Consider the following 22,858-nt stretch of genomic DNA (forward strand, 5'->3'; position numbering starts at 1 on the left):
TCAATAAAATCTAAACACAGATATTTCTGATGAAAATTTAGTATCCCAACAGAGACTTGCTGGAAGGACAAAATATATCACATTTTAAAGACATCGTACGGTTAATAAGGAACGTATATCTTTAACAATTTGATTATTGAAATAACATGTTGAAAATACCGCACTGAAACGTTAACACTAATTTCATCAGTGCTTTTTGTGGCTACGGCAAAGTTCAAAGTTACGTGTGTGGCTCGCATTATATTCCTAGCGGACAAGCCCGACCTACTAGGCCTGGCAAATGGTAAAAGCCACCAAAATAGTGGCATATGAGATGCATGATAGGAAAGAGAATGTTACTCCTCTGTGAAGATTAGCAATACTTGACATCAAGTAGGTCTTCAAAGCACAGGACTACCTAATGCTGAGAATAACCCCTCCCGATTATGCAGTGTCGCATTTCTTTTTGGGAGCGCCTTAAGTTCCTTTTCCGACAAGGCTTGCAGACAGTTCTGATAGGGATGAAGGAATGGAGCACTTGGGGCCTGCCTAGGCTGTAAGGTGAAGTTTTAGAATTGTCACTTCGGACTCGGTCCCACGCCCAGAAAACGCAAACAGTCCCAAGTTTCCACACTGGCCACGCCAGTCCGCGACCCATGGCGGCTCCCAAGGCTGCGCCAATCTAGCCGCCCACACCCGCGACCTTCCCCGGAAGCGTTTCCATTTCATTCCTTCAAGTCCGCAAGGGGCCGGGTGGGTCCCGAGCGCCCGACTCAGCCGCAAAGGCGGCCCCGGGAAAACGTTCTCGGAAGTGGGTAGGGGCCCAGGCCCACGCCGCCCGCCGTCCGCAGGCCAGGGGCAGAGATAGGGGAAGGAACAAGGGAAGGCGGCGGCAGGCGGACCCGAGGCCGAGACGCCGGGGCCCGCGCGCAGAGGCCGCAGACGGATCCACGCCCCTCGCGCATCCTGGAGCGGGGCTGATGACGAACACAGGGCGCGACGGACGCACACACCGCCCCGCGCTCGCACGACGGTGCGTGCAGGGAGGCGCGAGGGAGCCTCGGGCTGTCACCGGCGCAGTCAGCGTCCCGCCTCCTCCGCTCCCTGCGCTCCCGCCACCTCGGCAACTCCGCGCCCGCCTCCCGCCTCCATCGGAAGCCTCCACCGCAGTAAGGTTCCCGGTCTCGCTGCTGTCTCTTTAAATGGTGGGGCTACGAGCCGCCCCTGCAGCTGCTCCCTGGGTGGCCCCGCGCGCTGCTTTTGAGGGGCGAACCAAGATGGCGGCGGTTTTGGCTGTGTGAGGAAGACGGAAGAGGCGGTGGCGGAGGGAAACCGACTTCCACTGGCCTGGGGCGGTCGGACGGCCGGGGACCTTCAGTGTCTCCCGGGCAGTGGTAGCATTTGCAGAAGAATCAGGCGCCTGTCGGCTTCTGACGTTTGAAGCAGGGAGCGGAAGGGAGCCACTGGCCGCGGTGGCAGGGCCAGGTATAAGGAAGGAAAATATGGCGGCGGCGGCAGCGGCCTGAGGAGGCGGCGGCGGCGCGGGAAGCTGCTTCGCGGAGATCATGGCGGAGGCGGGAGCAGGGCAGTGACGGGAGCCCCGAGTTCCTAGCGCTGCGGGGCGGGAGGCTACGAAGCGCTGCGCGGCCCCCTCGGGGCTGCCGGGCGCCGGGCTCGCCGGGCCTGGACAATAGCGCCGGGGAGCCGGGGGCGAGAAAAGGCGGCGGCCCAGAACTCGGTCCCGGGAGCGGGCCATGCAGGCGGCGGCGCGGCCCCGCGGCGCCCAGCGGCGGCAGTGAGGCCGGGGAGCCCTCCGCTCGCGGGCGCCCTCACGCCTCGCCCCGCGCCTCTCCAGGACCCCTTTCCTGGGCGTCTGCTGGCGGGACCCCCGCCCCGGTTCCCGGGCGGCACGATGACCGACACCCGGCGGCGGGTGAAGGTGTACACGCTCAACGAGGACCGGCAGTGGGACGACCGGGGCACCGGGCATGTGTCGTCTGGCTACGTGGAGCGGCTGAAGGGCATGTCCCTGCTTGTCAGGGCTGAGAGCGACGGTAAGTGAAACCCGTCGCGGCGGGACCTTGGCAGCCCCCACGGCCCTGGGCCGCCTCCCTTGTTCTTGCGGGACATGGCGCTCGCTCCACGAAAACGGAGGGACGGCTGGGGACGGCAGCCACCCCGGGGGAGGGCGGGCCCCAGGTACCCCAGTCCTGCGGGAGCTCCCCGGAGAGCGCTTGAAATGTTTCCTTTCTCTGAGTGCCTGGTGGCATTTTGGGTACGAAGAGAGCCAAGCGTGTTGAGCTGTGCCGCCCTGGAGTGTAGAGAGGTCGAGGACCTGAGATGGGGAGTCCGGAGTGTACTGTTCTTTTGCACTAGAGTGACCTTGAGAAAGACACTGATTAATCCGATCTTTTGCCTTAGTTCACCCATCTGTAAAGCAGGCATGAAACTTTGCTTGGATCTAAGAAAGTTCTTGGACCTTTCATACTCTGAAGAACGTTTTGCTGTGATTTCTTTCTTTTTCTTTTTAAACATCTTTTTGCTACATGTTTCTGATCCCGTTGGAGGTTGGCAACACTGAATCTGGCAACTCTACACTAAGAGAAAACGCTTTACCTTGAGAAGATAGAGATTTTTGTTCACCAGTGTTGGTTGTCTTTTTTATAGTAATGCAGAATTTTGTGTGTAGCTCGCTGTGTAAACATCTTGCAAGTTTGGAATAATTTTATATGAGTTTTTTTTTTTTTGATTGCTTAAATGGGTGTTCATAATTTCGTTAACAGGTGCAGAGAAGTTGGCAGAGAATTTTTAAAACCTTTCGGATCTTCCCTAGTGTTTATGCTTCACACATTTTGAAACAACCCTCAAGGTTCAAAGACTAAGTTGTTTGAAAATGTTTCCCTTTTTTTCTTTTTTCCACATTTTCTGAGTGTTTCATATTTTAAAAGACTTATTCTCTCTAGGGATTGCCACTGTTTTTGGAGATATACAGTGAATTTCACTTAAAATATTCAAGAGGGGTAAAACTGATGTCAAATTGTTACTTCCAAACGTGAAAGTAAATTCTCTTCCACCTCTCTTGGTACATTGGTTTATAGTTTACAATTGCTAACGAGGTCAGTTTATTATGATTGTAGTGATTCTGTGTCTGAATTATTACAAACTAATTTCAAGGAATTTTCTTCAATTGGACTCTACCCAGAATTCCAATTCCATGAAAAACCAACGAGACTAGCCCTTCTGTAGTTGAAGACTCTGGGAACATTGATGTTCTATTTAGATTGAAAGTGGTAATCTGGAGTATATTGCCCACAGGTTATAAGGTTACCCAAAATGACTTAAATCTGGAGAGAAATTATTTCCTTTTGGGGGCATTTAAAATTTTTTGAATGTTGGGTATATTTTTCTGGGCCTGAGTTATTACTGGCTTTTTTTTTTTTTTTTTTTTTTTTTTTTGAGACGGAGTCTTGCTCTGCCGCCCAGGCTGGAGTGCAGTGGCCGGATATCAGCTCACTGCAAGCTCCGCCTCCCGGGTTCACGCCATTCTCCTGCCTCAGCCTCCCGAGTAGCTGGGACTACAGGCGCCTGCCACCTCACCCGGCTAGTTTTTTGTATTTTTTAGTAGAGACGGGGTTTCACCGTGTTAGCCAGGATGGTCTTGATCTGCTGACCTCGTGATCCGCCCGTCTCGGCCTCCCAAAGTGCTGGGATTACAGGCTTGAGCCACTGCGCCCGGCCTATTATTGGCTTCTTAAAATACAATTTGAATGTCAAGTGTTAGTGTAATTTTGTATGTGACTCACGTAATAACCTACTCTAGGTCTTTCACACATTTGGAAAACTTTACATAGTATGTTAGAAGGTATGGGCTTTTAGTAGATTTATCTATAGATTTCTTCTTAATTTTTTACTTTCAAAAAAATAAAAATAAAGACAGGATTTTGTCCTGTTGCCAAGGCTGATCCTGGAACGCCTGACGTCATGCAATCCACCCGCCTAGTCCTCCCGGAGTGTTAGACTACGGGCATGAGCCACCATCCCAGCCGAAAGCATGTGTAGATTTGAGATCAATTCTTTGAACTCCATATTAAAAATAATACATATAACCTTCACATCATGTGTTTAATTTGATTCATTATACAAAAAATCCCTTAAGATATTTTTAAGCATAAAAGGTTAATGTCATACTATCAGAAATATGCTCTTCTGCATAATTCTATGTTAATATAATTATATGTTAATATAAGAAACTTTTTTCCGTATGTGTGTATAATAGAGTATATATAATGCATAGTACATATAGCATGTAGTACATATATAGTATATATTATGTAGTACATATAGTGTATACTACTTGTATATATAATATGTAGTACATATGGTATATAGTACATATATATAATATATACATAGACATATACATATATATATTTTTTGAGATGGAGTTTTGCTCTTGTCGCCCAGGCTGGAGTGCAATGGCATGATCTCGGCTCACTGCAACCTCCACCTCCTGGGTTCAGGCAATTCTCCTACCTCAGCCTCCTTAGTATCTGGGACTACAGGCATGTGCCACTATGCCTGGCTAATTTTTTTGTATTTTTAGTAGAGATGGGGTTTCACCGTTTTGGCCAGTCTGATCTCGAACTCCTTGCCTCAGGTGATCCACCCGCCTCGGCTTCCCAAAGTGCTAGGATTACAGGTGTGAGCCACTGCGCCCAACCTCCATTTATATTTTTACCATTTTGGAAATAGCCACAAGTCTCTCTTCCTCCATTTCGCAGGTTGGAAGTTAAATGACTAAAACAAAATGACTTTAGTTTTTATCTAGCAGGGAGATAGTTTAACTCAATTACTGATGTGCCTTTCTAAGTTTAGGCTGTAAGGAAAACTGAATCCAAATAATGGACTTAGGCTGGGTGCGGTGGCTCACGCCTATAATCCCAGCACTTTGGGAGGCTGAGGCATACAGATTTCGTGGGCTTGGGAGTTCAAGACCAGCCTGGGCAACATGGCAAAACCCCATCTCTACAAAATGTACAAACGTTAGCTTGTGCAGTGGCAGGGGCCTGTAATCCTAGCTGCTCTGGAGGCTGATGGGGGAGGATCACTTGAGCCCAGGAGGTGGAGGCTGCAGTGAGTTACGATCATGCCACTGCACTGGGTGACAGAGGGAGACCCTGTCATACGCACACACGCGCACACATACACACTCACCCTGGACTTAGAAAAAATTCCAGGATACTTGTGAGATATTGTCAGTAATCTTTAGTTTGATGGTTAACATTTCTAATATCTAAGTAGGGATAATAAGTCAAAATTTAGTGAGTACCTTCTGTGTGCCAAACTCTAAGCAATTTACTTACATTGACTTACATAATTCTCACAACAGTGCTCTGATTTAGTGCTGTTAGCCCTATTAAACCCCCATGTTGCTGTCTGCTTGCATTTGCTGCTCTATTAGCCTGAAGTTGTATTTTAAAGAAAATGAAAATAACTTTTAGCCTAAAGATATTTTCTGCCAGGCACGGTGGCTTATGCCTGTAATCCCAGCACTTAGGGAGGCCGAGGCGGACAGATCACAAGGTCAGGAGATTGAGACCATCCTGGCTAATACAGTGAAACCCCATCTCTACTAAAAACATACAAAAAATTAGCTGGGTGTGGTGGTGGGCGCCTGTAGTTGCAGCTGCTCAGGAGGCTGAGGCAGGAAAATGGCGTGAACCCAGGAGGCAGAGCTTGCAGTGAACTAAGATCAGTGCCACTGCACTCCAGCCTGAGCAACAGAGTGAGACTTATTCTCAAAAAACAAAAAACAAAAATCTCAATTGTAGTTTATCTACAAGCTTTACATGAATGTTTTTGTGTTAACTGCTAGTTGGGGTCAGCCATTACTGTGTGCTTGCTCCATTCTCTATCATAGGATGATTGATATTTTCTTTTTATTGTCATGAGCAAAGTGGAAAGTATTTCTGATTTTCCATAAACTGAGTCATTTGCCCAATAGAAACTTAAAATTATTGCGCTTTTCCGTGCTTGGGCTTGACCTAGTCATGGTTGTGTTGAAGTTTTTTTTCTAAATTATTTGTAGCTTTTCCCCAAAAAAATCTTTTGATTTTCAGATTATTTCTTTAAAACAAAACAAATACTTGATTCTTAACACTTTTGCAATATTTTATGTTCTATAAAATTAAGTTTTTGTGATGTGTTAATCATCTACCTTAGAAATAGGCTGTCAGCTAATTTGGTGAGAAACTGGTCAGTGCTAGAGATAGGGTGATAGGGGCTTTTGCATATCTGTGAAATAAATGATGGGTTTTTTTGTTTGTTTTTGTTTTTTTAACAGAATCTCACCCTGGCTGGAGTGCAGTGGCATGATCTCGGTTCATTGCAACCTCCACCTTACGGGTTCAAGGGATTCTCATGCTTCAAGCCTCAAGCCTGGGATTACAGGCGTCCGCCATCATGCATGGCTAATTTTTGTGTTTTTAGTAGAGATGGGGGTTTCACCATGTTGGCCAGGCTGATCTTGAACTCCTGACCTCAGATGATTCACCCTCCTCAGCCTCCCAAAGTGCCGGGATTACAGGTGTGAGCCACCACACCTGGCCTCATTTCTTTTTTTTTTTTAGTAAGTTCTCTTGGAAAGGATGACAACATGTCCAAAGTCATTCATCTATTAAGATGGTATGAGTTGGGATTCAAATTCAGGCAATTCGTTTTAAACTGTAAACACTACTTAGTAATGACAAAGTGTTTGGGAATTTTGTAATATATATAGTTTTAGCATGGTTATAGAAAGCCTGGGTAGTTTTAAAATTTTCTCATTATTGGGTCTACCTTTGTAGAAGGGGAAGCTATGATAATGCTATCTCAACTGTAGGCTCAGTTCCTGTTAGGGGAGCTTATATGCTCATCTAAAAATCACAGAAGGGAATTTCTAAATGGAAGTACTTGTGGCCTTCATGTTACAGAGCAGATCTGTCTGGGTAAGTACTGTATGCCCTTCCCTTCCAAAACTGAGTAAACTTGGCACTCAGCCTAAATTGCTTTAGAGGAAAAGGGATGTCCCACTAAGCTTCTGGGCCCATTTCTTGGATTACATCCTTATCCAGCAGGTTTCTGCTGGCAAAATTGGTTGGAAGAACACATCCCTTTTGTTTTTTGTTTTTTCTGGTTTTTTTTTTTTTTTTTTTTTTTTTTTTTTTTTTTTTTGAGACAGTTTCGCTGTTGTCACCCAGGCTGGAGTGCAATGGCACAATCTCGGCTCACTGCAACCTCCGCCTCCCAGGTTCAAGTGATTCTCCTGCCTCAGCCTTATGAATAGCTGGAATTACAGGTGCCTGCCACCACTCCTGGTGAATTTTTGTGTGTTTAGTAGAGAGAGGGTTTCACCATGTTGGCCAGGCTGATCTCGAACTCCTCCTGACCTCAGGTGAGCCACCACGCCCTGCCCTTTTTTTTTTTTATTATTAATTTTTATTTTTAAGAGCTCTGTTGCCCATGCTGTAGTGCAGTGGCAGGATCATAGCTCACTGTAACCTCAAACTCCTGGGATCAGTTGATCTTCCTGCCTAGCTGGGATTACAGGTGCCCACCACTGCACCTAGGTAATTAAAAAAAAATTTTTTTTTTTTGTAAGAGATGGAAGGGGGTGGGTCTTTGTCACCCAGGATAGTGTTGAACTCTTGGGCTGAGGCGTGAGCCACTGTGCCCGGCCCAGTTTTTGAATTTTTTTGAGAGGTTCTCACTGTGTTGCCCAGCATGGTCTCAAACTGCAGGTCTGAAGTGATCCTTCCCACCTGGCTGCCTAAAGTACTAGGATTACCGCGCACCTGGCCCGTGCTTTTCTTTAATGAAGATAGGTTACCTTATTTTCTCTCAGTTTTTATGATAGCCATGTACCTGCAAAGTTCCATCTTCCATTTCAGATAATTTTGTTTTTATTTTTAATTATTTCAGTGTATGCCGTGTCTGTTGACTTGAAGTAAGGATAATAATTTCATACCTTATTTGTCCTCTCCCTTTGTGATCAAATCATTATACTGCTTTTCTCTCTTCAACTTTTATTTTAAATTCCGGGGTACATGTGCAGGTTTGTTACATAGGTAAATGTGTGCCATGGTGGTTTGCTGCACAGATCAACCCATCACCTAGGTATTAAGCCCAGCATCCATTAGCTATTCTTCCTGATACCCTCTCTCCCTCTGCCCTACTGTACTACTTTTCAGCATTATGATTTTTACCACATCCACCTGCCAGTTTTACAGTTGATAAATGTAAGACTGGGGAACAAAGTGAGGCCCCCATCTCTACAAAATAAACATTTTAAAATTAGCCAAGTGTGGTGGTAAACACCTGTAGTTCTGGCTGCTTGGGGCTGAGGCAAGAGGATTGCTTGAGCCCAGAGGTTGAGGCTACAGTAAGCTGTGACTGAGCCACTGTACTCCAGCCTGACTGATGAAGAAAGACCCTGTATCAGGAAAAAAATATATATGTGTGTGTGTGTATTTATATGTATGTATATATATATAAATATATGTAGAGAGAGAGAGCCCGGGCACAGTGGCCCACACCTGTAATCCCAGCACTTTGGGAAGCCAAACTGGGGGAGGATTGCTCAAGGCCAGAAGTTAGAGACCAGCCTGAGCAACATAGCAAGACCCTGTCTCCACAAAAAGTTGGAAAATTAGCCGGTCACATGGCACATACTTGTAGTCTCAGCTACTCAGGAGGCTGAAGCCAGAGAATTGCTTGAGCCCAGGAGTTTGAGGCTGCCATGAACTATGGTCGTGCTACTGCACTCCAGCTTGTGTGACAGAGTAAGACCCTATTTCTAAAAACAAATTTTTAAAAGAAAGAAATGTAAGGAAGTTGGAATTCCTCCACACACTGAAGAGTGTCTTTGGCCATAATCATATTTGTGCTCTTTATTATGAATTACTTGCCAAGGCATCCAGAATAGTGTGCTTACATTGAGCTTTTACCTTGAATTTTATAAAGTATTATTTACATTTCAAAATAGTTTTATCTGTTCTCTGACTCACATCTTACAGAGTTAAACAGGTTAAATTCTCACTGATACTTAAGGCATGAAGAAAATGAGACATGGAGAAATGTTTTTGTTCAAGACAGCACTGCTAGCGAACGGTGAAACTGGGATTCTGTGCTGTTTCTGCCACTTGATAGAACTCCATGTTCGTTGTAGGTGGGTCTGCCTCTACCCCTACTATAATTAGAAAAGGAGGTCAGAACACATAGGGTGGAAAAGCTTTTGGCGGTGAGGGCTGTGAGAGAAATGAAAAGTTAAGTCAGTAGTATAGAATTTTGTATATGCCAAGCATTCTGTATATTTACCAAGAAGAGCTCAGTTTCGGTACAAGGGTAAGTATTTAACTTTGAAAAGTGTTTGTTTATTTAGAGACAAGGTCTTGCTCTGTCACCCAGGCTGGAGTGCAGTGCCACGATCATAGCTCACTGCAGCCTCAAACTCTTAGACTCAAGTGATCCTCCTGCCTTAGCCTCCCAAGTAGCTGGGACTATAGGCACATGCCACCACACGCAGTTGATTTATTTTTAAATTTTTTGAGGGGAGGTGGGATCTTACTGTGTTGCCCAGACTAATCTTGAATTTCCGGCCTCAAGCAATCCTGCCTCGCCCTCCTGAGTAGCCAGGATTATAGCTGTGAACTACCACACCTGGCCCATTTTAGTTTTTAAATACCATTGTGTAATGAGGCATTTAAATTTTTTTCCAAAAAAATCAGGAAAAAAGGACTTGGAGCATATGCCTGTTAGAGGTTTAAAGCATACTTTAGTCTCCCACCTACATAAGATTTTGGACCCCACTGACTTTTCGTTTTTTTGAGGTGGGGTCTCACTCTGTTGCCCATGCTGGAGTGCAGTGATCAGGGCTTGCTGCAGTCTTAACCACCAGGCTCCAGTAAGCCTCTTACCTCAGCGTCCCTAGTAGCTGGGACCACAGGTGTACACCACCAGGCCTGGCTAATTTTTTTCTACTATTTTTGTAGAGACGGGGTCACCTTATGTTGCCCAGGCTGGCATTAACTCATTTTTGATGGTGCTTTCTCTCTACTAATGAAGCATAGTACATAAGTCCCTGCCTTAAGCTTTGAATATTGATAAGGACAATATACTCTAGAAGCTGTTGAGTTGAGCTGCTTACTTAAGAGTGACAATGGTGTAGCTGTTCATTCTGAAATCCCTCAGTATTTATCCAAATCAGGGCTGTGGCGAAGAACGAAGTTACTTAAACCCAAACCCAAACACTCCCATATTACTTTCCTGCTACCTGAGTCTAATTGGTTGATAGTGAAGATAAAACCATAAAAATTACAGGAATTGTCTGTACTATCTCATTTCTTCAGTGACAGGAAGTAAATCTTCTAAACAAGTGAATTTTCCAGATGAATAAAAACTGTTTACCAGAAGGTGTTTTTGGGTTTTTTTGTTTTTAAATTTTAGAGACAGGGTCTCGATCTTTCACCCAGGCTGGAGTGCAGTGGCGCAATCATAGCTCATTGCAGCATCAATATTCTGGGTTCAAGCAGTCCTCCTGCCTCAGCTTCCCAAGTAGCTGGTACTACAGGCACATACCACCATGCCCGGCTAATTTTTGCATTTTTTGTAGAGACAGGGTTTGCCATGTTGCCTAGACTGGTCTTGAGTTGGTCTCCAATTCTTGGCCTCGAGTGATCACCCACCTCAGCTTTCCAAAGTGCTGGGATTACAGTAATGAGCCACTATGCCTGGCCTACCATAAGTTTTAAAAATCAGTAATTTTTTTATGGAATGTTGACTAAATGTGTACTAGAATGTTTTTCCTAAACAGTAAATGAATATATTGGTTAACCTCTTATTCATAATGTGTTTATGGGTCATTATTAATACTCGTTTTCCTGCTGTACAACAGTACAGTGTTACCAGTGAAGATTATATGATGGTGCCCTAAAAATACAAATATTGAGCCTGGGTGTGGTGGCTCACGCCTGTAATCCCAAGCACTTTGGGAGGCCAAGGCAGGTGGATCACGAGGTCAGGAGATCGAGAACATCTTGGCCAATATGGTGAAACCCCGTCTCTACTAAAAATAGAAAAAATTAGCCTGGTGTGGTGGTGCACACCTGTAGTCCCAGCTACTGTGGAGGCTGAGTCAGAAGAATCGCTTGAACCTGTGAGGTGTAGTTAGCAGTGAGCTGAGATCGTGCCGCTGCACTCCAGCCTGGGTGACAAGAGCGAAACTCCGTCTCAAAAACAAAAAAAAAAGTATTGAGTGCTGGTTATGTACTATATATTGGGACAGGCACTTTAATAAAAAATTTCAGTTAATGCTCGTGGCAGCCCTGTGAGGTAGGTATTTTTTTAAAAAAAAAACTATAAATCTTGCTGTATTAACTTGCACCCAGCAAGAAATCTATAATTTTTATGCAAAATCTTTCCTTTTAAAAATATTTGCTGAGTTCTCTCTAATGTAGACTTCGTTAGAAGGATACCTTACTCTGTCCTACCAGCCATCATTACCTCTAATCCCCAGAGTGTAGTGTTGTGTTGTGTTTTGCTGGGGGTTGGCAATACCCTACAAGAAAGGCCCTCACATTTCATTTTATAGGAGGAACCAAGATGTGAAGCAGGGAGGGACCTTTTTTTTTTTTTTTTTTTTTTTGAGACAGAGTCTCCCTCTGTCACCCAGGTTGGAGTGCAGTGGTGCAATCTCGGCTCACTGCAACTTCTGCCTCCCGGGTTCAAGCGATTCTCCTGCCTCAGCCTCCCGAGTAGCTGGGATTACAGGCACACGCCACTGTGCCCAGATAATTTTTGTATTTTTAGTAGAGATGGGGTTTCACCATGTTGGCCAGGATGGTCTTGAACTCCTGACCTCGTGATCCTCCTGCCTCGGCCTTCATTATATTTTTTCTTGCTATTGGTCAGTTTCTACCTGCCAGTTGTCTTGGTGATGTTCTGAGCGGCATTTCTCTTTTTGACATTGTTTTCCCATTTCCTAATTGTAAACACCTTATCAGTATATTTGGGACATCAATTAATGTCAGGATACATAGATCTCATTTAAAAGTAGCGTAGTATTCCACTGTACTTATTCACACGGTATCTTCTTGGTGGCACAGTGTAGCGTTCCTCGAACTTTTTTTCTCAGGATGCCTTTAGACTCCTTTTTTCTTTGTTTTGTTTTCATTTTTATTTTTTATTTTGTTTTTTTCGGACAGGGTCTTGCTCTGTCGCCCAGGCTGAAGTGCAGTGGTGTGGTCAGAGCTCACTGTAGCCTCAACCTACTGACCTCAAGCAATCCTCCCACGCAACTGGAACTATGGGCCTGCACCACCATACCTGGCAATTTTTTTTTTTTTTTTTTTTTTTTTGGAGAGATGGGGGTCTCAGCTGGAGGTGGTGGCTCATACCTGTAATCCCAGCACTTTGGGAGGCCAAGGTGGGTGGATGAGGTCAAGAGATCGAGACCATCCTGGCCAACATGGTGAAACTCCGTCTCTACTAAAAAAAACAAAAATACAAAAATTAGCCGGGCTTAAGTGACCCTCCTTTAGCAGACTCCCAAGTACCTGGAGTCATTGGCCTTTGCCACCACACCCAGATAGATCCCTTTATACTGTTAAATTGAGGATTCCCCAAATGTTCATTTGAATTGTTTTTATCAATATTTACCATATTAGAAATTAAAACAGACTTTTGGGAAAAAATCACTTAAAAATAATGTTTAATGTTTAAAATAAAAATAATGTTTAAAAAATGATATTTTAACATAGCATGTTAACAAAATAACATTAAGGAAAAAATAACTTTTCTAAAATAAGAGTTTAATGAGAAGAGTATCTTTTTTTTTTTTTCTTTTTTTTGAGACAGAGTCTCACTGTGCAGTGGCACAATCTCGGCTCACTGCAACCTCTGCCTCCCGGGTTCAAGCAGTTCTCCTGCTTCAGCCTCCCAAGTAGCTGGAATTACAGACATGGGCCACCACACGCGGCTAATTTTTGTATTTTTAGTAGAGACGGGGTTTCACCATGTTGGCCAGGCTTATCTCGAATTCCTGACCTCAAGTGATTCACCTGCCTCAGCCTCCTGAAGTGCTGGGATTACAGGTGTGAGCCACCATGCCTGGCCTGTTTTTATGAATTGCAACATCTGGCCTAATTTTTAAAAAACCAGGAAGATTCTCATCTGCTTCTGCATTGAATCTTTGGCAGTATCAGTGTAGACTCAGAGAATTAATGGTGGAAAAGGCGTATAACCTTATATCATTTTGAAAATAATTTTGACTTTGCAGGCCCCATAGTGTCCCCAAATCACATTTTGAGAATGGCTGGTATGGATTGTTTTTAGTGTGTTGCCATTACAGACTCTGCTAATGAAATCTTTATCCATATACCTTGGCACTTACCCGAGGGTGTAGGGTAATTTCCTAGAAGAAGAATGGTTGGCCCAAAGAGTAGTATGTGTTTAAAAGTTGGATAGGTGAAGATGATTCAATTTTCAGTCTTTGTACTGCTAAGTGAGTATTTAGGACTTATGTTTTTGAGAAAGTCCAAGTGCATATATCAATTAGTAGACATGAGAATTTGTTAGGAATGATAGCTTCCACAGTGACAGATTTAATTAGAAATACTGATGCATTCCGCTCGGCTTGAGCACTCCTGATTTTCATTTTTCTCTGTATTTCCTTTCTCATAGTTCAGGTTGGAAGTGGGGAGATCTTTCTCAAGTCTCAGTATTGGAGTTTTCTTGAATTGGAGTGTAGGATGTCCTTTCCTTGGTCTTTGTTACAATGTCTTTCTCAGATGTGTGGGAAAAGGTATCGTGTGTGTGTGTGTGTGTGTGTGTGTGTGTGTGTGTGTGTGTGTGTGTAAGTAAAAGATACCTCTTGGGAGATAAGGGAATCTGTTTCATTGGAGACAGGATAGATGTGTTTCTCAAATGAGTTGGGGTGAATGGGGTCTGTCTTGAGTGTGTGCTTCAGTTACTGAGTTCCACTAGACGTAACTGTTATCAGAAACATGTGTTGTTCTTAGAACCTTCTCTACCTCCCCTTAATGTTGCTGAGATCTTCTGCTAAGGATCATCATTTCTCCCCTGTCATCTCTGCTACCATGTTATTTAATAAATCCCTCTCCTAAAGTTGAACTCTATACCCCATCCATACCCATACATTAGTAGGATAGAATTACTGTGCCTAATACTGTAGCTATAGCAACAAAATACAAACAAACTTGTTGGGGGGAAGGATTGTGTTAATTGATATTAACACTGAACTGGATCTTTTATAGTTGATTGGTGCAGTGTATAACTTGGCTCAATAAAACCTATTAGATGATGGAGGGAAACCTGATAGACTAGGAGTAAATATAGTATTGTGTCTTTTATTTATTGTCTTACTGAGCCCTCAAGTTAAAAGACTGTTTCCCATGTTCTAGCATCTACAGCCTACTTATCTCTTTGGGAATATGGTATTGGGAATCAGAGCTGGACTTCCTAGACCAAAACCATGTGATATGATTGAAAAGAGAGTTTCAGGGGATACTTTCCTCTAATATCCTGAATGGTCCAGAAAAACATTTCCCAACCCCAGAAACTTCTAGTGTGTCCTTGTTGTAGCCAGAACTTTGGAAGGAAATACGTCAAATCTCCCCCCCCCCCCTTTCTAATTATCCTGATCCTGTAAACACTACTAAGAGAGTTTTGAAGAAAATGTAAAAGAGACTGGTACTTGAGAAATAATTGCTATTAGGTATTAGGTGACTGACAATGTCATACCACCACGCTGCCGTGTTTTTTGTTTTAGTGACTGTAAAAGTCAGGCGTATGTTTCTTGAAAGCACAACTTGAATAACAACCTCAATCCCCTGTGCTATGTGTTTTTGACTTCTTAAACTTAGAAAAATCTTTTGAATTGCAGTATAATCCATCAAAAAGGTACACAAATCATAAGTATTCAATTTGATGAATTTTCAAAAAATAACCAGTACACCATTGAAGAAACAACATAACCAGTACTCTAGAAGCTGCTTCATGTTCCTCCCCGGTCACGATCCTACCCAGAGAAAACTGCTAGCCTAATGATAGGTTAATTTTGCCACATTGTTCGTGGTATCCATTGTATGAATATTTATACTTTATAGTTTAACTTTTTTTGTGTGTTTGTTTTGTTTTGTTTGAGACTGGGTCTTGCTCTGTTGCCTAGGCTGGAGTTCAGTGGCATAATCTCAGCTCACTGCAACCTGCATTTCCTAGGTTTAGGCAATCCTCCTACCTCCGCCTCCTGAGCAGCTGGGATTAAAGGCATGCGCTGCCACACTTGGCTAATTTTTAAAATTTTTTTTGTAGAGACAAGGTCTCACTATATTGCCTAGGCTGCACATTACCTGTTTGTTTGGTTTTTTAAAACAGCATTTGTATACTATACAAATCACCCATTCAAAGTGTACAGTTCATTGTTTTTTAATATAATCACAGGTTTGCAACCATCACCACAATCTAATTTTAGAACATTTTGTCTCCTCTGAAAAAAATCATGTGCCCATTAGCAATTACTACCCACTTTCACTTCCTCCCAGCTCTAAACAACCACTAATCTGTTTTCCGTCTCTAAATTTACCTGTCTGGACTGGGAACGGTGGCTCACGCCTGTAATCCCAGCACTTTGGGAGGCCGAGGCAGGCGTATATCACTTGAGGTCAGAAGTTTGAGACCAGCCTGGCCAAGATGGTAAAACCCGGTCTCTACTAAAAATACAAAAATTAGTCAGGCGTGGTGGTCCATGCCTGTAGTCCCAGCTATTCAGGTGGCTGAGGCAGGAGAATTGCTTGAACCCGGGAGGCAGAGGCTGCAGTGAGCTCAGATCACACCACTGCACTCCAGCCTGGGCGACAGAGTGAGACTCCGTCTAAAATATATATATATATGTGTGTGTGTGTGTGTATATATGTGTGTGTGTGTGTGTATATATGTAACTTTACCTATCTGGACATGTGGTATTTTGTGATGGGCTTCTTTAATTTCATATGTTTTCAAGGTTTATACGAATTGTAATGTGTTAGGTTTTCATTACTCCGTGTAGCTGAGTATGTGCCACATTGAATTTATCTGTTCATTTTTTGCTGTTGTAAATAACCTTGCTATGAATATAAATGTACATGTTTTTGTCTGGGCATGTATTAATTTATCTTGGATATATACCGAGGAGGGAAATTGCAAGGTAACTCTGCTTAACTTTTTGAGGAACTGTCAAACTTTTCCAAAATCGATGCCTCATTTTATATTCCCAGAAGCAATGTATGAAACTTCCCATTTCTCTACCGCCTTGTCACCATTTGTTATTGTCTTGTCTTTGATCGTAGACATTCTAGTGGGTACTTAATGGTATCTCATTTGTGGTTTTGGTTTTTGTTTTCATTTGAGGCAGAGTCTGTGTTGCCCAGGCTGGAGTGCAGTGGTGTAATCCCAGCTCACTGCAGCCTCCGCCTCTGAGGTTAAAGTGATTCTCCTGCCTCAGCCTCCCGAGTAGCTGGGTTTAAATACTTGCACAACCATGCCCAGCTAATTTTTTGTGTGTCTTTAGTAGAGACGGGGTTTCACCATGTTGGCCAGGCTGGTCTCGAACTCCTGACCTCAAGTGACCCACCTGCCCGCCAAGGCAGGCGGATCATCTGAGGTCGGGAGTTCAACACCAGCCTGACCAATATGGAGAAACCCTGTCTCTACTAAAAATACAAAATTAGCCAGGCATGGTGGCACTTGCCTGTAATCCCAGCTACTCAGGAGGCTGAGGCAGGACAATCACTTGAACCCAGGAGGCAGAAGTTGTGGTGAGCCGGGATCGTACCATTGCACTCCAGCCTGGGCAACAAGAGTGAAACTTCGTCTCAAAAAAAAAAATAAAAGTGATATTGATCCATAATGTACTGTGTATACTTTATTATTTCCGTGGAGAATAGCAGAATGCCATTTTTATTCTAGTAATTAAAATAATGAAAGACTACAAAGATAGTTGGAGATGTTTATACTTTTTTTAAAATTTTATATTAAAAATATATAGGATGGGGTCTCACTGTTGAGACTAGGCTAGCCTCAAGCAATCCTCCCATCTTGGCCTCTCAAAGTGCTAGGATTACAGGCATGAGCCACTGCACCTTCCCTTTGTTTTTTGAGACAGGATCTCTTATCACCCAGTCTAGAGTGTAGTGATACAATCATGGCTCACTGTAGTCTTGAGATCCTGGGCTCAGGCAATCCTCCTGCCTGTCTCTTGAGTATCTAGAACTATAGGCATGCACCACCACCTCATCCAGCTAATTTTTTTTTTTTCTTTTTTTTTTTGAGGCAGAGTCTCTGTTGACCAGGCTGGATTGCAGTGATGCAATCTCAGCTCACTGCAACCATGCCTGGCTAATTTTTGTACTTCTAGTACGGATGGGATTTAACCATGTTAGCCAGGCTGGTCTCAAACTCCTGACCTCAAGTGATCTGCCCACCTCAGCCTTTCAAAATGCTGGGATTACAGGCGTGAGCCACCAAGCCTGGCCTACTTTTTCTTATTTTTATTTTATTTTATTGTTATTTTATTTTTGCAGAGGCAAGGTCCCCCTTTATTGGCCAAGTTGTTCTCAAACTCCTGGCCTCGGGCAATCTTCCCACCTTAGCTTCCCAAAGTGCTGGGTTATAGGCATGAGCCACCGTACCTGGCCACCTGCTGCTTTTTCTTGTTATGGATGAAATCTTGAAAATTGAGCATAAAGAGAATTGAAGGGGCACTGGAAAATGTGTTTTGATTAATCTGGCAAAAGTTGGAAAAAGAGGAAGAAGATTAAAATAGTATTTTGTCTAAAACGTGAGAATGCTTATCTGAGCCTCCTAAGCCAAAACCAGTTTTTGTAAAGAAAGAAAACTAAAAGAAATGGGGTTTGTAGGGAATACAGGTGGAAAAAAATAATATGGAGAATGTTTGGTTACCTTAAGTACTCAAAGGATAAGAAAGAGATTTTGGATTAATTAGGTCACCTGTCCTAGACATAGTGGGAGGATTGGTGTGAAGTGGAAAGCTGTTTATGTGCATAGGACATACACAAATTGAGTTATCAGAGCCTGGTTAATTTACTGTGTTCGGTATTATTTGGTACTGTTCTGAGCACACAGTAGTGAATGGTCAGTAAATCATTAATATTGGACAGTATCGTAAAACAAATGAATTTTGATGAAAAAGCAAACTAAATTTAGAAATGTTAAGAGCACTCTTAGCCATTTAGCCACTATTTGGAATGGGTAAAGCAATTGTTAAGTGTAATAGGAGAAGAAATGAAAGCTCCGTGTGAGAGATGGTTGCAGAGAAAACTGCTTTTTCTCAAATATTTTTGGGCCAGAGTTTGTCTTCAGGTAGTACTTGCAGGTATAAACTAGAACTGGTTGATAAGAGAAGAGGGGTATGGGAAGTCATACAATATATCAGAGATTTTAACCCAGATCATCTGACTTCACACTGTGCTGTTTGATTACCTTCTGCTGTCCATAAATTGGTAGATTTCTATTGTTACCCAGTCCTTACTCGTCAGATTAACCAAGCATGGTAGCTGGCCCCTGTAATCCCAGCTACCCAGAAGGTGGAGGTTGCAGTGAGCTGAGATCGCACAACTACAACAGAGCCGAGACCCTGTCTCAGAAAAACATTTCTTAGGTTACAAGTTACTGTAATTAAACTTACATTGTTTTAAAAATAATTTTTCTAGGCCAGGCGCAATGGCTTACACCTGTAATCCCAGCACTTTGGGAGGCTGAGGTGGGCGGATCACAAGGTCAAGAGATTGAGACCATCCTGGCCAACATGGTGAAACCCCGTCTCTACTAAAAAACAAAAATTAGCTGGGCGTGGTGGCGCATGCCTGTAGTCCCAGCTTCTCAGGAGGCTGAGGCAGGAGAATCAAACCCGGAAGGCGGAGGTAGCAGTGAGCTGAGATCATGCCACTGCACTCCAGCCAAGGCAACAGAGTGAGACGCCGTCTCAAATAATAATAGTTTTTCTATAACTGAAGTTGAGTGTGCATCAAATGTTCAAAAAAGGAAATATGGCCAGGCACAGTGGCTTGCACCTGCAGTGCCAGCACTTTGGGAGGAGGGAGCAGTGGGAAGATCACTTGAGCCCAGGAGTTGGAGACCAGCCTAGGCAACGTAGCGAGACTCTGTCTCTACAAAAAATGAAAAAAATTTAAAAAATATTTTTTGAGGCCAAGCGCAGTGGCTCACAGGTGTAATGCCAGCACCTTGGGAGGCCAAGGCTGGTGGATCACCTGAGGTCAGGAGTTCGAGACCAGCCTGACTAACATGGTGAAACCCCATCTCTACCAAAAATACAAAACATTAGCCTGGTGTGATGGCACACACCTGTAATCCCAGCTCCTTGGGAGGGTGAGGCAGGAGAATCGCTTGAGCATGGGAGGCGGAGGTTGCAGTGAGCTGAGATCGTTCCACTGCACTCCAGTCTGGGGGGAAGGCTTATCTCAAAAACAAAAAAAAAAATTTGAGGAAATATGTATGTATGTAAGGGAATATAATTTTGCTGTTTTATAGTAACATAATGGAATGTCTTTTTCTATTTCCTAGGTTCTCTACTTTTAGAGTCCAAAATAAATCCTAACACCGCATACCAGAAACAACAGGTACAATTTTGAAGATGTTGTGTTTTATCTTGCGTATTTTCCTTTTGAGTAAATGAAAGTTTATAATCTGATTGCTTATAGTGAAAAATTTAGAACAGATTACAACAGTTTGCCAGTGAAATTCTAAAATAGGATTTCTGCCAGTTCCTATAGTGTTTAACACAATAATTTTAAATTTAAAAAGCTTGCCACAAGTTAAAATGGAGTTTGTGTTCCACCTATTATAGCAACTGAGCCCTAAAATTTACTTGTTTTTACCTTAATAAAAAGGTGACCATTGATGTGATAGGCTGCTACTAACACAGTTAAGTGCGAAAATTCCTTCTTTTGCTGTTGTAGATGATAATGCAGAAAGAACATTAGTATCTCTCTCTACAGCAGTACTGTGTAGATAAGACTCTGTCATATGAATCTGATTATCTGATTTCTTTTACAGATTCCTGAATAGAGTCTTATGATATTACAGTTTTGAAGATAACTGTACTTAACAGTACAGTGTACTCAAAATACACTGTTTCTTAAGCCTTTCTGATATGCAATGAAATATCAGAAAGTAAATCTTTCACTTAGTATCAACTAGTGCTGTTATTAAATGGTATTCATTCAGTACACACGCACCTGCGCTTCATGTCCACCCACACACATACAAGATGAGTGCTCTATATAGCCAATGAAGTCAAAATCAGTTCCCTCATTGCCCAGAAAATGCAGATACAAAATAGTTAATTTAAAAGAAAGAAGATTACCAGCTTGTTCATAAAGTGCTTTGCTTCATCATTGATCTTGAAAATACTAGAAAGAAGTTGGAATTGTTTTTATTTTTCCCATTAGGTGATGTGTAAAGGTCGTGACTTGTTTGACGTCACCCAAATAGTGGATAGGAATGCTGGTATCAACTCCTAAATATCTTTAGTTGTGATTTATTTGTCCACCAAACATTCATACAATATATTTTCTTGATAATTTGATAGTCTGATATAATACTGTGTTGCATTTAGTGTTCTTAAGAAAACTTAAGTTTGATGGAAAAATTGAGAGCCTGGAATCTTTGGTTTTCATCTTCCATACTTAAATACATTAAATTCATATTTTGAATGTATTTTGAAATACAAAATACAATACAAAATGCAATTTTGAAGTTGTATTCAGCTGAAGAGTAAAAGCACATTTTAAGAAAAAGGAAAGATTGAAACTTTTGAGAATTAGTGAACAAATTCATGTGTCTCAGCCTATAGGTTGTTGGGTGATAAGATAATTTGGAGAAAAGTTGCTGTAATATTTGGAATCTTCAAGGAAAACGAGCAGTTTCTAAAATTTTATAAACTTGCTAGATTTGTCAAATGGGTAATTAAGAGCATATGTCTGGCTATACCCTGACTTAAGCATCAGCCTCCAAATGATTCTGAATATATTACAGCAGAATGTGTTATTAGCTTTATGCTTATCCTAGTAGTCTTTATTGAGCTGATAATCTTAAGTATTTATCAGAGTTTTAGGAGCCATCTAATTTGGGCAAGTTGTTCCCCGCACCCCCAAGATGATTGTTATTTTCCCCCAGCTTTGTTTTCATCACTAAGAAGTAGTACCAACTGGGCACGGTGGCTCATGCCTGTAATCCCATCACTTTGGGAGGCCGAGGCGGGCAGGTCACAAGGTCAGGGGATCGAGACCATCCTGGCTAACACAGTGAAACCCCGACTCTACTAAAAATACAAAAAAAATTAGCTGGGCATGGTGGCGGGCACCTGTAGTACCAGCTACTTGGGAGGCTGAGGCAGGAGAATGGCGGGAACCTGGGAGGCGGAGCTTGCAGTGAGCCTAGATGGTGCCACTGCACTCCCGCCTGGGTGACAGAGCAAGACTCCGACTCAAAAAAAAAGTAGTATCTATATTATGACTAGTTTTCATAACAGGATGTATCTTTCCCATCCTGATCATGAGGAAACTGAGGCTCAGAAAGGTTACCTAACTTTCTAAGCATCACCTGCTACATAGATGGTGGTATTAGAATTTATACTGTGGCCTCTGTACCTCCTAAATTTCTTAGTATTTTCATTCCATGCTATTTTGAGGGAAAATAATGTAATTTAATTTTGTCTTACATGGAGACTTATAATAAATGCTCAGTATCTATTGAGCAGATAACCTTGTAAAGTATTTAGGCTGCCAGAATTATAGATCAACTGCAAATTCTTCTACCCGTTGTTCTGTTCTGGTGAATTATAAAGGTAAACTAAAAATGAAACCTTACTAATTTTTGGCATGTTGATCTTAGAATGTTAATAGTTTTGAGCCTGAACTGCTACTCAGTCTGGATCAGATTGCCTGCCTGGGGTCTGTGATAGCTGGAAGTCCTTTAAGATAGTGTAAAAAGGGGAGTTTGAGGTATTTTCCAAAATTCTGAATAAAAATTATAGACTTAGTAATACTGCACAACCAAATCAGATTCTCATTTATTTATTTCTGACTGGCAGCACTTTAGTCCATTGAGACTACTGGTCTCTTGATTGACAGTTGTATAAATGACTGAACAGAGTTAATATGTAGTTTAGCAGATAAATTTTTCATTTTTATTCTTTTAGAGGTGGGGTCTTAATATGTTGCCCAGGCTGGAGTACTGGTTCACAGGTGTGATCTTAGTGCACTGCGGCTTCCAACTCCTGGCCTCAAGCAATCCTCCCTCCTCAGCCTCCTAACTAGCTGGGACTACAGGTATACACCATTGTGCCTCGCTTAGACACATTTTTAAACATGGAATCCATTTGTGTTATATTGAGAAGTGTTCTCGGCTAGAAGTGGTGGCTCACACTTGTAATACTAGCACTTTTAGAGCCCAGGAGTTTGAGACCACCCTGGGCAACATGGCATAACTCCTCCTCTACAGAAAATACAAACATTGGGCATGGTGGCACATGCCTGTAGTTCCAGCTATTGGGAGGCTGAGGTGGAAGGACCACCTGAGCCCAGGGAAGTAGAGGCTGCAGTGAGCCATGATGGTACCACTACACTGCAGCCTGAGTGATGGAGACAGCATCTCAAAAAAAAAAAAAAGCAGAAGTCCTTGCTAATGAGAAAGGTTAGAAACTGCTACAGTAGATTCATAGGTCCTTAAAAGTACCTTAAGCTAGTCCTGTTTCCTCCTCAATACAGGAACCATTGTCATCCCGATGGATGCCCAGTCAGCTTTTGCA

The 22,858-nt window shown here is 42.8% G+C and overlaps 1 protein-coding gene across 2 annotated transcripts in view; it reads left to right on the top strand.

Annotated features, from left to right (window-relative positions):
* Positions 1 to 1,000: 1,000 nt before the first annotated feature.
* PPP4R3A (protein phosphatase 4 regulatory subunit 3A) overlaps positions 1,001 to 22,858 on the top strand; it is a 51,333-nt gene continuing 29,475 nt past the window's right edge. Inside the window, exons 1-2 of one of the 2 annotated variants that reach the window (XM_023205481.3) lie at positions 1,001 to 2,033; positions 19,612 to 19,667. In XM_023205481.3, the coding sequence (XP_023061249.1) occupies positions 1,892 to 2,033; positions 19,612 to 19,667 (198 nt within the window). In that variant the 5' untranslated portion in view covers positions 1,001 to 1,891. The remainder of the gene's footprint in view (positions 2,034 to 19,611; positions 19,668 to 22,858) is intronic. The other variant, XM_023205480.3, reaches the window with a different exon arrangement.

The sequence above is a fragment of the Piliocolobus tephrosceles genome, chromosome 6 (genome assembly GCF_002776525.5).
Source record: "Piliocolobus tephrosceles isolate RC106 chromosome 6, ASM277652v3, whole genome shotgun sequence".
NCBI classification, from domain to species: Eukaryota; Metazoa; Chordata; class Mammalia; order Primates; family Cercopithecidae; genus Piliocolobus; species Piliocolobus tephrosceles.